Source organism: Lepisosteus platostomus, chromosome 8, assembly GCF_059453375.1.
Source record: "Lepisosteus platostomus isolate fLepPlt1 chromosome 8, fLepPlt1.hap1, whole genome shotgun sequence".
Lineage (NCBI taxonomy): Eukaryota > Metazoa > Chordata > Actinopteri > Semionotiformes > Lepisosteidae > Lepisosteus > Lepisosteus platostomus.
In genome coordinates, this window is record NC_142618.1 from 25,548,058 (window position 1) to 25,563,261 (window position 15,204).

The following is a 15,204-nucleotide window of genomic DNA, read 5'->3' on the forward strand; positions in this document are numbered from 1 at the left end:
TTAGGTGTACAGTTCATTCATACAGTTCAATACCTTTGAGACCTGAAAGATGAAAACTGAGACCCTGATAAGCATCAAATATGTCATAGCCCATCTCAATGATAAATCTCTTTGATCAGTCACTGAACTGTAAATGGGATTAAAAGGATTTTAATATTGATTGTTTTAACCTCAAAAGCATAGTTTGCAACATTGCTGTGTAAGAAGATGCAGATCTGGCTAGGCTACCAAATGCAAGTGCTCCCAGCGCTGCTGCCAAGACAATCAACACATTTGGTTTTAGCTGTTCTGGCAGACAACAAACCCTACAGAAATAAAACTTACTTTTGTGTTTCTTGTTGATCTAAAAAAAAAAAAAAAAAAAGGATACACTTCTGAAATAACCAAGATCACAACAGCAAAGGAAATGAGAAAAGAAAACATCGAAATGTGTGTTTCATTGCATTATCCAAAAACACTTCCTCAGGACAGAGAAAATATTCCCACTGCAGTAAGATTCAAATTAAGGAACATAACAGGCACACAGTAAAATTAAACTGACTTAATGCTGACAAACGGAAATTCAAAAAGCCAAATCTATTTAAAATGGCACTCAAAATGAGCATAAGCCTTCAGAGAGAAATTACAACAATTACAAGAGTTCAGAGGGAATGAATACTGTTTTCAAGAAGGATAAAACTTTAACTGGTCTTTACCTCCTCCAAATGACCACTGCTACAGCGGCAAGTTACTGTTACTGTTAGTGGGGTCAAGTGGCTCAACAGGTACAGGCACTCGCCTGACTGCAGGAGATTACAGCGATTACAGGTTCGAGCCTGGATCATGTCACCAGCTGGGTGCGACCAGGTTTCCCCAAGTGGCGGCGCACAATTGAGAAGGCAATCAGTTGGCCAGTGCTCTCTTGACTCTCCGCGATCGCTGCGACTCTCCGGGGCCTTGCAGGCACAAGGCAGTCTCAGCGAGAGACACGCCTGTCCTCCAGTCGGGGCTGAACCTCCAGCCCAGTAAGGGGCAGCATTACCTGTGGGATCAGAGGAGCCTTGCAACAGGTCCTCTCTCTCCCGTGTGCGCAGTTACGGGATTCTAAGACACAGGCCGAGAAAACCACACCACGGGGCGATTCCAAATCAGGTGGGGATAACAAAAAAAAAAAGTGGCAATTTTAAAATAAAAAAATCCAACAACAAGAGGTACAGCTTTACACAAAGGACTGTGGTTGGCTTTAATAGCTACAGCATGTTGTTGAAAATGATATGGGTGAGATCCCCACTAACTACTGGCAAATAAAAATGTCTAAATGGGCAGAATGACCACCTCTTGATTACAACCCTTCTTGCGTTCTTACGATGCTCATCTAAAGGGTCTTCTACCTGTCCACATTCAAGAGGTACATTCACAGAGAAAAAAGATAATCTAATTAAATAAACCCATCAAGCATTATTTTAACCATTTAAGGTGTGGCTGGTTTTGAAGGAGGATTATGTTGAAAAGAAGGGAAAGCAATTCAAAATGATGAACATTAAAGGAAAAGTAATGATAAACGTTTTTATTTTGGTCTAACTGGTGACGTTCAGTGGTGATGCTGCACTTTTACACACAGCTCACAACAGAATAAATATAAATAATCCAAAATTGCAATCAGACCACAGAATTTTGTAAAAAGCAAAATACTCTATGGAAAACAAAAACCACTGTAAAATCACAACCATAAACTGACAAGTTGCCAAAACAATGGTTATTTTAGGTATTTGAAATACTAAAGTGATGCATGAAATGTGCAGAGCAGCAAAACACAGAGATACAGTGTTACAGTGAGATAAAGGCTTTTGTTGCTCCTTAATTCTGTTCCAGTGACATCTAGATCCTTCCAGAAGGCCAACTCACTACCCTCCACACAGCAACATGAAACACTATGGTATTTTAATCACCAAGACTCTAGACTTGCTCTCAGGATGAACTGTTCAGGTTTTCCTTACTATTTTCAACTCCTGGGAAGGACTGCTATTAATTAATCCTAGATTCCTGAACAGAACCATCCACATAGGGAAATTAAAAGTGTCCTGGTACTGCAAACAAAAATCAAATACAATCCAGCAACTACAAAGTGGGGGGGAAAACAATCAGGTCATTTTATATTGATTTTCATTAGATTATGTATATACACACCTGTGTTGGTGAAAGTAAAAAAAATAATTGACCTCCCACCAGTTCAAGTAAGAGAAGAGAAGGTCAGAAGAAGCAAGGTCAGTCTTCACATCAGCCTGGTTTCCCTGAGAATCCCAGAAAGAGCTGAGTGATGGACATACAGTACACTGTCAACAGATGCCTGCTTCATTCTTATCAGGGACAACAAGGTATTTCTATAGTGCTAGCCCCTTCTAATGGAGTAATTTGTGTTTAAGAAGCTAATCTCTGAAGTTCACAGGGAAGTCTTACCACTAAAGATCATTTGCTTTTGTGGTATTTTATTTGAAGCTTCCAACCTACATAAATGCTGAAAATTAAGTTTCATATGACATCTTAATACGATAAAGAATACTGCCACATATCAACACTAGGATTCTATCTCCATCTCTCAATGGTGCACTATACCGCACACATCGCTTTCTTTAGTTATTAAAGTTCCAATTAAATATAAATCATCTAATGCTCCCTCTGGCTTCCCTTTCTATTCCACTAAGACAGAACCACAGAAACCAAAATACGAGTCATAGATTTACTAAGAAATGTCACAAATAAATCCAAACCAGTTTCAGCAGGAGTGATGAATAAAGCAGAGCTTTTTAATGAACAGAGAAGGAACACACTGCCTTGTAGTCTTTCGACGGCCAGTCAGATCTTCCTGAGCGATTCCCAGAGTGATTACCCTGGTGAATACAATCCTTCAGTCATAAAAGCAAACACTGCAGTCCAAAGTTTAGGGATATTCATAGATTCCTTCTATGAATTGTACAGGTATTCACAGATACAAAAGAGAGTGATGTGAATTACTTTACGGAACAAAAACTGTGCCTCATGGCTCCTTGGATACAGTCAAACATTCAGAAAATTGAAAAGGTGGGGGAATTCTTCATTACCTGTCACCTGAGTTTTTGTGTTATGACAGTATTTAAGTATTATGGATTCTTTATAATTTGTAAAAAAAATAAATAATATGGCTCCTGCTTTTTACCTCCTAGCACAGGAATGGCTTCACCAAGTTTTTTTTATAAAAGCATAGTTATTTTGTTTTCGGTTTTCAAAATTATGGAAATAACTGCCAGAAATACTAAAACACCACCACTTAGTTTACATTACAAACAGCGTATCTGCAATCATTGGACCATAACCGTGTTATCGCAATGCTTGAGGTTAGATGACATTTTTTTCCAAATAACCTGTTTTGACATGGCCCTTTAAAGGAAACAGATTTGTTAGATATTGTGAAGGTATCCATTATTTAATGCAAGAAATCACCAGCTTGGTAAATTTGAAATTAACTGGTTTCACCACTGAAGTTTGCTCATCTAAAATTTAAAAAAGTAAACTTGCTATAAATGAGATTAAACATATACTTAACTAGTGGTTAGCCGTCACTTATTTTTACATGAATTATTACAAAACAGGTTACCTCATCACAGACTAACAAATAAGATATGTTCATTAAATTGATCAACGCTATCAATATACTGAAAACCAGCACTTTCGGAAGATCTTAGTTTGTCAGCCATATTGGGTCAAAGGTCAAGGTGACCTCACACATTTACTCAGAAATTTCTTGTAATTTACCAACTGACAATTCAGTAGTTTCCTTATTTTAGCCGCTTTGATAGCTCCTATTTTTGTCAGAAACACCTATGAATAGATCGTCTTTGGCCAAGACTGCCAAAATAAAAATGTAATTCAGGTGAGTAGCTGCGTCAGCATGCGTAAGCTGCAAAGGAACAAGTAATAGGTTTATTCCATGCTAAAAAAAGATGGAATAAACCAATTACTTGTTCCTTTGCAGCATAAAAATGTGTCAATGTTAATTTCCACATACTCTATTCTACTTTTACCGTACAAATATTTGAATAATTTTCCATCTGACCAATAATATAGCTTATACTGTACTGTTAGAGGATATGTGCATTCTTTAGATAATGCACACCCACAATAAAGCAGAGAACAGCATACATCACTGTTTAGACTACAACAGAGAAACTTTAAAAGTATTTTTTTTAATAACATTAATAACTTGCCTTACTTTTTAGCCAAAATCCTGTTTGTACCCATTTATATAGCTGGGCATTGTAGTGAAGCAATAGGAATGAAGTACATTTCTGAAGGTCACAATAGCAGTACTCCATTCAGAACTCAAACATATTGCTGTGTTCTTGGCACTGCACTTGAAGCATGTGCAAGATATTCTTGCACGGTGTCTCTTATCAACAAAAAAGTTTAATATCGGGATACAACTATTTCCTTTATTTTATTTCTTGACAAGATATGCTCATCGGGTTCATGACCGAGATGGTACGGTAAGCAAGACAAAAAGGGCATCAGAAGACGTCCACAGACTGGCAGACCTACTAACCTACAGGAAGGCTGATAGAATGATATAATGAGAAAAATGGGGAAGTTAGGGGAATGTAACAAAGAAAACAGACTGCAAACACTAAATCTACAAGATAAATTACATATTCTTTTGAACATAACATCCATTGGGCTAAATAATTCTCTCTCAGCTTCTGTTTGCACCCCATTTTTTATTTAAGCTTCAGCCACAATTTTGGTATTCAAATCTCAAAGATCAGTTTCAACAAAACAATTGTAGCCTTTTATCATATCATTGGAGGTGAAGTGGACAGAATACAAAACACCCTTCTTTACAAAGGGCCAGGTTTGTTCAGGGCCTGTACGTTTAAGAAAAATCAGTAAAGGTTCAAGAACTGCAAGACACTGTCAGTGACAGAGCAGAACGACTGAACAGCATAACATTGAGATGTGCTGTTTAAAAGCAAGGAGTAACCAGTTCAAAACAAAGAAAAAGTTTTAAAAAACTCAAAAATGTAGTTAAATGCATTAGTGCCCTATGCCCCATGTGAACTTGCAGGTACAGTAAGCGAACCTGCAGGTTAACACCAAACGTCCTTGTAATGGTGCTATACAAAAAAAGGGTGTGGAGATGAGCTGTCGCCTACAACACCGTCAACCGAAAAGGAGGTGGAGACCCCAAACACTATCCAAGGCGCACGTTGGGAAAACAGTGAAAACACATCTGTAGTCGGCGATCTCCGAATGCGTATTTAGACCGGTATTTTAACTTGATTCTGTGCACCTAACTGGCAGGTTGTGGGTTCAAATCGCAGGCGTGGCATTGTTTTTGTACCTTTCAAAAAGCAGCTTGCTTTAGCAAAACGTATACGTAGACACAAATGAAGCCGCTTTGAATAAAAGCATGAATTTTAATTAAACATCGCCAATTGAAATACCTACTGCATAAAAGCCATGTTGCTCAATTTCTGCATTACCACTTTGACATTTTCTAATGAAAATCACAATTATGCCAGAAGAATACCCCCTAAATCTCCGATTAGACGAAAACGAGAGGTTTCATATCGTAGTGAGTGGATGAACAGCATTTGAAAGACGGGAGTACAAATTAAATGTTAGGATCAGTTTATGAAGTAAAAAGCTTGACATTCCAACTACAGTTGTCAACATGTTATAATATACACTTGATGTTTCATTTACAATATCCTCCCTCACTCGAGGTTAGTACTCAGGGATAGAAAATGACACTGGTGTTAAAATACTAGGCGGAAAAGTTGCAGTACTGTTTAACTTGTTTAACTATCCTTGTCCGCCGAAAAATAATTTGTCCATCGACGCATTTACTGGGAAGCCAGACACAACTTCGAAAAGAAGAAATGAGCAATGACAATTATCTCAGGTTAAAAATAAATCTTCGCAATCTTAAAAGATACAAGCCGAGGACACAAAAATACAGCGTAAAACTACAGAGGCGACAGACGAGTATGCGTGAGGGGTTATGTCTTAACGTGTTCAGTCTCGGTGTGTATGCCCGTAGTTCCGTCGATAATGTCCTTTCACATAGAAATGTCACAAGACAAGGAGAAGTCGACCAACTCCAGCCGCCCGGGCGATGTATAGTCGAGCCTGGGGCCTGGGGCTCCGGCGGCGTGTTTGCACGGAGCACCACCCACTTTGACACAGTGACAGCCCGCGACCCTGCGGCTGGACCCGCAGCTCAGCCCCGCCGGCGGCGGCGAGGGCGCAACTGAGCCGCACCGCAACACACTGAGGGGAGGCGTGTAACTTCAACACATTCTCCGACGCAACACAATGAATGGCCACGCAGCTCACAAATGCGATGCACTGTTTACTGCAATACAGCAAAGACTTCCTAGTTACAGTCACGGCAAATACAGCCCTTCCCTGTCTGTCAACGTTAGCCATCGGTAGTCGCTATTATCGTTTCCTTAGGGAGCTGCTAATAGCTGTTAACAAAAGAGATGAATTGTTCGACGCGTCACTATAATTGCAGGAAAGGCACTGGCAGCACTAGCTTTAACGGTTTACTCACCAATCACCTCTTGTAGCTCATAATCATCTTTGTTGATGGACCAAGGTAGAGAGCTCAGGTCCTCGGACATGACTACAGCTGCTGTTGAAAAGGCCGCGCTGTGCAGACAGTGTATCGAACCTCAGGCCTGTGATGTTTAGTATTCTTGGAAATAAAAAATAATGTTCAAATTTCAAAGCAGACCCGCAACGCCACTTCCCTCACTTGCAATCTTTCACAGGTCCTACTATCATTCCCAAACTTTGCCACTAGCTGCACACACCCCGCCCACCACGTTCCTGGCGGCGCTCACAGGAAGAGCCGGAGGGCGGCCATCTTGTGTGTGGCAAAATGACAGGCGAATGACAATGCAGCACTAATTCGTTCAATTGTTAATGAATCGCTTTTTTGGAGGGTCCAAATTGTCCAGAATTATTTTTCCTTCATGTCAAATAACGCAAGGCATGCAAACTTATTACTACCCTTTCAACTAGGAAAGCTGTCAGATGGATACCTAGCATGAAAATATTACAACAAATCACCCTGTACGTTTTATACCCTTTAGTTTCTAACAGCCGGTACTTCCAACGTTAAACAATCTGCGACCTATGCTCTGGCCATGAGGAGCTATTTCCAGCCACAACATTGATGGTAGAAGCTATCCTCCCGAAGAAATCGAATGTATTATTTTGGTCTGTGCACATAGTGGTTTTCTATTGGGCAAAATTAAAAATGAACCCTTGCTGATTGGTCGCTGCTGCAGTCAGTCAAATCAAAACATCCTGAGTGCGCCCCTTGCTTTGAAACTTCCTCCTTCATTCAGTGATTTAGAAAGACGGCAGTGCCATCGGTTGTTGAGTGATCACTGAGTCACAGCAATCAAATATCATCCTACCTTTGCCAGCGCCGTGTGCATGCTACTTCGTTCTCCGTACACCATACTGTACGTAATTTAGGGAGGTGTGGCCCATTTGAAGACAATATACATGTGTTTGGACGATTTTAAATTGTTTTAAAAATTTGAATTTTACATTAGGCTTAGTTCCTTGTCAGAAATATTTAAATATTAAAGTATTAAGTTCAATTAAGTATGGCATAATGCGTTTTGCCAAAACATGTTTAATGCTTCTTATATGAAGCGGAATCAAGGCGAATTTATATGTGACTGAATTAATAATTTTCCTCGAAGTTATGTGCGAGTCACCTGTAATTTAACAGGAATACGCCTTAATGAATAGATTGTTCCTTTAAATACTCAGAATAAGTAATTTACCGGAATTTTATATTAATGTATGACAATTGCCCAAGCATCCATCCATTCTCTAACTGCCTCTTCCAGTGTAGGGTCGCAAGGGAGATGGTACCCATCCCACCATGCACTGGACACAAGGCTGGGTAGCCCCTGAACAAGACACCACTCCATCACAGGGCAAACAGACACACAAATACAGACAAACAGAATCACAGCTTCGGATTCCCAGAAGCCAATGAACCTAAAAGGTATGTTTACATTTTAGACTATGAGAAGAAACCCACGCAAACATGGGTAAAACATAAACTCTACTCATAGCACCCAAGGTCTGGAAGTGAGCCAGGGGCCCAAGCATAGCGAGGCAACAATGCCACCCACTGCGTCAATGTGCCACCCATTGCCAAACTATTATTATTATTATTATTATTATTATTATTATTATTATTATTATTATTATTATTATTATTATTACCATATGGTATAAAGCAGTTTGGTATAAACAAGTTTGAATCTAATGTATACTAGTTTTCATTTCTTTATGCTTGGGAGCTTTTTTCTATCAGAACATTTTAGAATGTTCTAGGCTAAATATGTTTTCAGTGGATTCATGTAATTTTCCCTGTTTTTTATGTGATAATTTGACAACCTTTTCCCAGAGAAGGAGTTAGCCTTCCAGGGATGTTTAACTGCTATTAATATGGAGGAAGGGGGTTTTCTGAGGGTGGGGCACTGTGGTGTCTTGTGAATTGTCATTCGTTGTACACATACAGTATGTATCAAGTCTGTGTCCATTATGAGATTGGGGAATAAAATCTACAGACTCATGTGGGAGGAATGTGGACTACACAATAGTATAACATAATACATAGATTCCAAATATATTATTAATATCTAGTACCAAACAACAATGTAACAATTTACAGCTCTGGGAGGTCCTTACATCAGACACCATTCCACAGCTTTGATCTACAAGTCCATGATGTATCTTGACTGTCAATAATGTAACCAGTTCAGAGTCTCATCATTTGCAAGAAATATGAACAAGTAGCTGACTCCCATCTTTATTTCAAGGAATGGCTATATAAGATGTTTGGATAAATCAGTTCTTAACTCCCAAATGAGCTAAATGGGCTGACCGGCCTCCTTTTGTTTGAAACCAAAGTTTGCTCTCAAAATCAAAAATCTTCAAACAATCCCAGCCTTCTGCCTAACTGCTGCCGCTGTGTTCACCCACCTACTAAACCAGTTTTGACTCACCTTTCCTGAGCACTTTGTTCCAGAAGTCTTGTTATTCAGGCGGGTGCTGTTTCACAAACTTCGGCCACGCGGCAGTGTTCTCCTTGGAGAGCAGGGGTTTCCTCTTGACTTTCTTGGTCCTTCCCTGTAAGCCAGTGTTATTCTGTCTTGTCCTAATGGTGGACTCATGAACTCTCTCATTTACCATAGCGAGAGAGGCCAGTAGAATGAAACCTTAGGGTTCTTTTTAGACTTTTGGGAGCATCATACTGTAGGTCAGATCTTTAATAAAATTCGACAGGGCAGCAACTCCTGGGTAGATTGGCATCAGTCTTGAATTTTCTAAATTTCTGGATTATCTTTCTAGAAAGATGGACTTCCCAGTGTTTGGAAATGGCATTGTAACCCTTCGCAGGCTGTTAAGCAGCAACAGTTCTTTCTCTAAGACACTGTCACTGGTTTATTTTGTTCTGCGCACAATGTGTTACCACTAACCTGAGTGCTTACTACTAAACTGAGAATGTGTGTGATTTTCTATATGGGCAAAATCGCATCCTTATGATCAACTAATCATTCGTACATGTTTTATTCCACCTCTTTATTGCGGTGGTAGAACTTACATTTTCACACAAACATTTTGAATGCTGTTTCATTGTTTAAATAAATAATGACAAAGTAGAATTTGTTTGTGCTATTTGTCAGCTGAGGTGCGTTTTATTTGCTATTAGGATTTGGTGAGGACTAGGTGAGGGTCAAATATGTCTAAATATATTAAACCTTATGTAATTTTATAAAACCTTAAGGGGTCCTAGTTTTTCACATTATATATCTCATTCTAATCTGAAAACTGAACAGATGGTCTAAAATGGATCCCTGTGATATGCCACTGCTTAATTACAATTATTAGTTTTAGGGATGAATTTGAAAAAAAAACTTTACATTATCTTTTTGAAGTACGACCATCCTCGTTGTATAGCAGGCACAAGTACAGGTTCTCAAACTGAAAGGTTTGAAAGAAGAAAAACAAGGTTAGAACTACAGTTTGGGTTTTTCTTCGGTTTTGTTTGATCTTCTTCCCATATATTTGCAACATGGAATTAACCTTACAGTTCACACACTGATACAGCTCCCCACTCTTTTTTCTGTTGTCTCTCAATCCATCTGTTTCCAATTCACTGCCGGCAAGCTTTGCCTCATTCATTCTTAATCTGGTTTATCTGGTTTTATAAAATGTAAACCCAATTTTTAGACACAGCCTTAAAAGGGTTCCATTACACACAAAAGCTTACCGTAGCCAAATGTTTTAATTTCCAACAAACCACCTTAGAGTTGTATCTTTTAAGTAGAACATTCTGGAAGCTTTAAGGAAATGTAAATTCACCATATAATTGTTCAGAGAATATAGTGATTTAGTAATGTTTGATTAGCTTTTTTTAAAGGTTTCTGCCCCTTATAATAATATTACAATATTAATAATCTTTTAATCCCGAGTACAGTCTTCAATACTTCATTAGTTCATTTAGTAAAATTTGCCATTGTTAAATCTAAGTTGTGATTAGATCAGCATTGTGTTTTGTTAAATTTGAGTTCCTCTAGTACTTGTATTATTTTCCTCTCTGTAATGTTAAAGTCTACAGTTTTTTGTGATTTAAAAACCAAACAAAAAATAAAACATTCTGTACTTTTCTGTTATGTATTTTCAAATCACCTCTTCTTTATAGGGTGTTGCCTTCATGGTATTTATTCCTGGAAAAAAATTTTCAGAATTTGAAAACGTTTATCACAAAACCAGCACTCTGGGCTCCCTGTCAAATCTCACTCACATGAAAGTAACACTTCTAAAAAACAGGTGTGCTTAATTCTGTCAAACTGGCAACACTATAAAGTCTGTTAGGAAACACTGTTTTCAGATGCTGACAGTTTAGTCTGATCACAAACCAGTGAACCTACACAGCACCAGCACCTGTAGAATGAGAAAATTAGGTAGAGTATCTCTGTTCTCATTCCCAGAAACTGAAGAAAAAATGTTACTCTATTATAATAGATTCTGTATACAGTAGATAATTCTCTTTCTCTTGCGCACTTAAAATTCAGGACTGCACATTCCAGCAGATATTTTTAATTAAGATGGCCTTTTGCTCAGTCCATGATTTGCAATCTCATTATAAACTAATGGGTCATCTTGTTTTATTTGAGTCTCACTTCTTCAACATGTGCCGTGGTACCTCATGGGGGTTGGTTTATCTGAAAAACCAATGCATGATCTGCTGGCGTTTTAGAGGTGAAACAGAAGTATTGGCTTAATCTGTTTCTTCTTACATAACCTCTTACCAGATGTTACTGTTTGGAATAGTGATTTGAATGTTCTAGACATTTCCTGGGACACTGTACACTTGTTCACTTATAGCAAATGTTCCTCACAGAGAATACTTGACCTCTCATGTGATGCTATTATATGAAGTTAGTGCCTTGTGTAAACTTTGTCTAAGAGACACAATGGACTCCTTTCTGCATATGTTTTGGCATTGTCTTGGGGTGGTTATATTTTAGAAGACTAAGCGCCATAAATGGTTGTGGCATAAATGAACTACAGTATAACATGCAAAATCACATGATATTGATGCTGGTCGTTTCTCTAGGGAATACATGTGTAAAATATCCAGACAACATTTTTCCCTTTGATCTTCTAATTTTCTACAATTAATGTATTGTTACTGTATCCTTTACACATTTTTGGTGCTCTTTTTTTACAAGTTTTAATGTATGCTGTACTTATAAAATCTGTTTTGTATTCATGTGATCCCCTTTGCCAAATTAATTTCTAATTCTCTCAGCCTTGTTCTTTTTTGACTTGCCTTTGTACAGCTGCTCAGTTCACTGTCCATGACTTTACAGACGTTTTTGTAGTTAAGTTTTCTGTAGTTAACACAGTTCACCAACAGGAGGTTTTTCCTGCAAGCTCCAACTCCGCCAATAACAAAGATCCTGTTGTTTTTGTCTCTTTAAAAGCATTTGTTGATGCAACCCATTATCTCTAAACTACGCAAATGAATTATTTGGTTTATTTACAGGAGTATGTACCCATAACTAACCCATCAACTGTTAAAAAGTGCTTTCCCTTTCTCTTGAGGAAGCAGGTTACATGATTGAAATTCCTAACAAATAGATGTGGATCTAGGTGCCTCAGGCATAAATTGAAATATGATGTGCAGAACATTCCTAGATTTCTGCTATACTAATACAGTATTGGCAAACAGCCACCATACCGCTGGGAATAGGGTCTAGGGAAAAGGAGCTGGAATTCAGTGCAATTGTCCCGAAGAAGAGATTCTATTTCACATTCTTTTCACTTTCCTGTAATACCACTACAGTTTCACACTCTTGGTGAAACCATTCAAGACTCAACCTCATTTTATAATGCATCAGTAGTGCTTCAAATTTTTCTATTAAGCATACTACTAAGGCAAAAAAGCAGAGTGTATTTATCTTTGATCAGTTTTGGACCTTCAGGATTGCAAGCTGATGCTTTTTAATGTACAATGCCTTGCTACAGTATTCAGACTCTTGCACAGTTGACACATTGTGATACTATGTGAATCCACCCTTAATGAGGCCAATAGGGGGCGCTCAAACTGCTGTCTATGTGGGTCCTAATGCCCCAGTATAGTGATGAGAACACAATACTGTTAAAAGTCACCATCCTTCGGATGATACTCTCTGTATTGGTAAAAAAATCCTTTACCAATCATGTCCTCCTATTAATCCCCGTCTATGAACCAGCTTCATTACTCTCCTCCCCACTGATAGTGAGGTGAGCGTACTGGCACACTTTGGCTGCAGTCGCATCATCCAGGTGGAGCCACACACTGGAGGTGGTGGAGGGATGTCCCCATTACCTGTAAAGTGCTTTGAGTGGAATGTCCAGAAAAGCGCTACAGTATATACAGTAAGTGTAAGGAATTATTTCCTTTTATTACTATAAAGACTGCAATCAAAATCCTTTGAAAGAGCAATGAATAATTGTTACTGTAAATACACAACCTACACCTTTACCAATCATGGCCTCCTAATAATCCCCCTCTATGAACCGGTTTCATCACTCTGTTCTCCTCCTCACTGATAGCTGGTGTGTGGTGAGAGTACTGGTGCACTATGGCTGCTGTCGCATCATCCAGGTGAGGCTGCACATTGGTGGTGGTGGAGGAGAGTCCCCATTACCTGTAAAATGGTTTAAGTGGCGTGTCCAGAAAAATGTAAGCAACTGTATATAAGTGTAAGCAATAATTATTAATATTATAGAACAACTGATAAAGCTGTACAGAGATTCAGATCAGGAGAAGGGTATAAAACATTTCAAAGACCAATAATATCTTTTCAGCATAATGAAGTCACTCATTAAGAAGCAGAATGCACACAGACACTAGCTCAGTTAGGCTCTTTCTCTGAACTGGGAAACTGGTTAGGGATAACACCATGAGGCCTATGGTACTATAACTCTGGAAGTTACAGATTTCAGAGGCTGAGATTGAAGAAAATGTCAATGGATCAACAATATCCAAGTCACTCCACAAAGAAGGCTTGTGTGGAACGGGGAAAAAAAACCCATCTCAAATCCTGCATGGGTTTTGTAACATGTGCAACATGTGCAACATGCACATGTGCAACAGTACATTGTAAACATAATAAATAATAACAACCAGAACAACAAATATGTTGTGGAGAACAATAAATATGTAGTAGTGAAAAAAAAAACATGGTAGTCTATGCAAAATTTCATACTATTACAAAGCGTTTTTCAGGACCCTATGCAGATGATAGAATCCAGAAGGGAGTGCAACAAACTCGGGGAGGAGACGACGAGGAACTGGGCAGGTTGACGAATACGGGGGCGTGACGACGGTGCAGTGGGGCTCGGGGGGGGGGGGGGGGGCGTGGTCAAGGCGAACAAGTCCAAGGGAGTCCAGGGGGGAAAACTGGGGCGAAGTCCAAAACCCGTGAAATCCAGATGAGATGACAACAAGACAAAGGTAAAAGCCGGAATGGGATCCGGTGCAGAGAGAGGGAATAAAAATGGGAATAACGGGACCAGGGGCTCTGAGCCCCGGACTCAGCTGGGTCGGGACGCCAATAGGAGGCCTATGCCCTCAAGCCACGAGCATAGGGCGACCTGGTGGTCAAAGAGCGCGGAACAGAGTGAGCATCTGGCTTTTAAGCAGGGGCTGCATTGGAGGCAGGTGCACATGATCAAATGAAATGTGAAAGAGCTGGAGTGCCCTCAATACGTGCATTGAGTCTGCGGCATTGCAGTTAGCTCTTAATACGCACTGCACTAGGGAGAAGCTGTTCTTAAGCCTAGTTGCCAGGGTGCGGAGGGGAGGGGGGAACAGTTTATAGTTGGGATATTTGGGATCCTGAATGACGGATTTGGCTTTATTGTGGCAGCGGATGCTGTGATGGTAAAATTTCATCCTATAATCTTCTGTGCCATTGCCACAACCCTTTGTAGTGCGTCTTCGTCATGCATGGTAGTGCTGCTGTATCACACAGGACACTTTGGTACTGCAGTAAATGTTCATGAGTAGCCGCTTCCCCATGCCGCATTTCTTTAAGCATCGCGGAAAGCGCAAGCGCTATTGTGCCTTTTTCTGACTTGCTGCAGTGCTGTGAGATTGAGCCACGTTGGTGCAGATCTGTAGACCAAGGAACCCGAGACAGCTGATGGTTTCCTCTGCTGTGCCATTAATGCTGATTGGGGCGTGACTCCCTCAGGGTCTCCTGAAGTCCACCATGAGTTATTTTGTCTTGTTAACATTCAGGGCCAGATTGTTTTCAAAGCACCATCTTGTAAGATGCTCCACTCCTGTATGTGGACTCATCTTACTGATCAGCCTGATAATTGTGGTGTCATCTGCAAACTTAATAACGTTTATAACGTGGTGGCTGTACAGTCATAAGTGAACAAGGAGTACAGACTACGACTGAGACAGCAGCTATCATGATTGCTACTCCTCCTCTTAAGAGCTCTCCAGCCCTTCCTCATTCTACCTCATTCCCCACACATGTCCCTTATTCCAGCCCCTCTTTAGTTCCACCTTAAAAGCTAGGCATAGACGTCTCCTGGGGTTCCTCATTGAATCACATTTCATGAGAGCCCGGGGTCCTGCTGCGT

At 39.7% G+C, this 15,204-nt stretch overlaps 1 protein-coding gene across 2 annotated transcripts in view; it reads right to left on the bottom strand.

Annotated features, from left to right (window-relative positions):
• Positions 1-7,217, bottom strand: part of oxsr1b (oxidative stress responsive kinase 1b) — a 141,330-nt gene extending 134,113 nt beyond the window's left edge. Inside the window, exon 1 of one of the 2 annotated variants that reach the window (XM_088642973.1) lies at positions 6,569-7,217. In XM_088642973.1, coding sequence (XP_088499099.1) covers positions 6,569-6,638 — 70 coding nt within the window. In that variant the 5' untranslated portion in view covers positions 6,639-7,217. The remainder of the gene's footprint in view (positions 1-6,568) is intronic. The other variant, XM_088642974.1, reaches the window with a different exon arrangement.
• Positions 7,218-15,204: the final 7,987 nt, after the last annotated feature.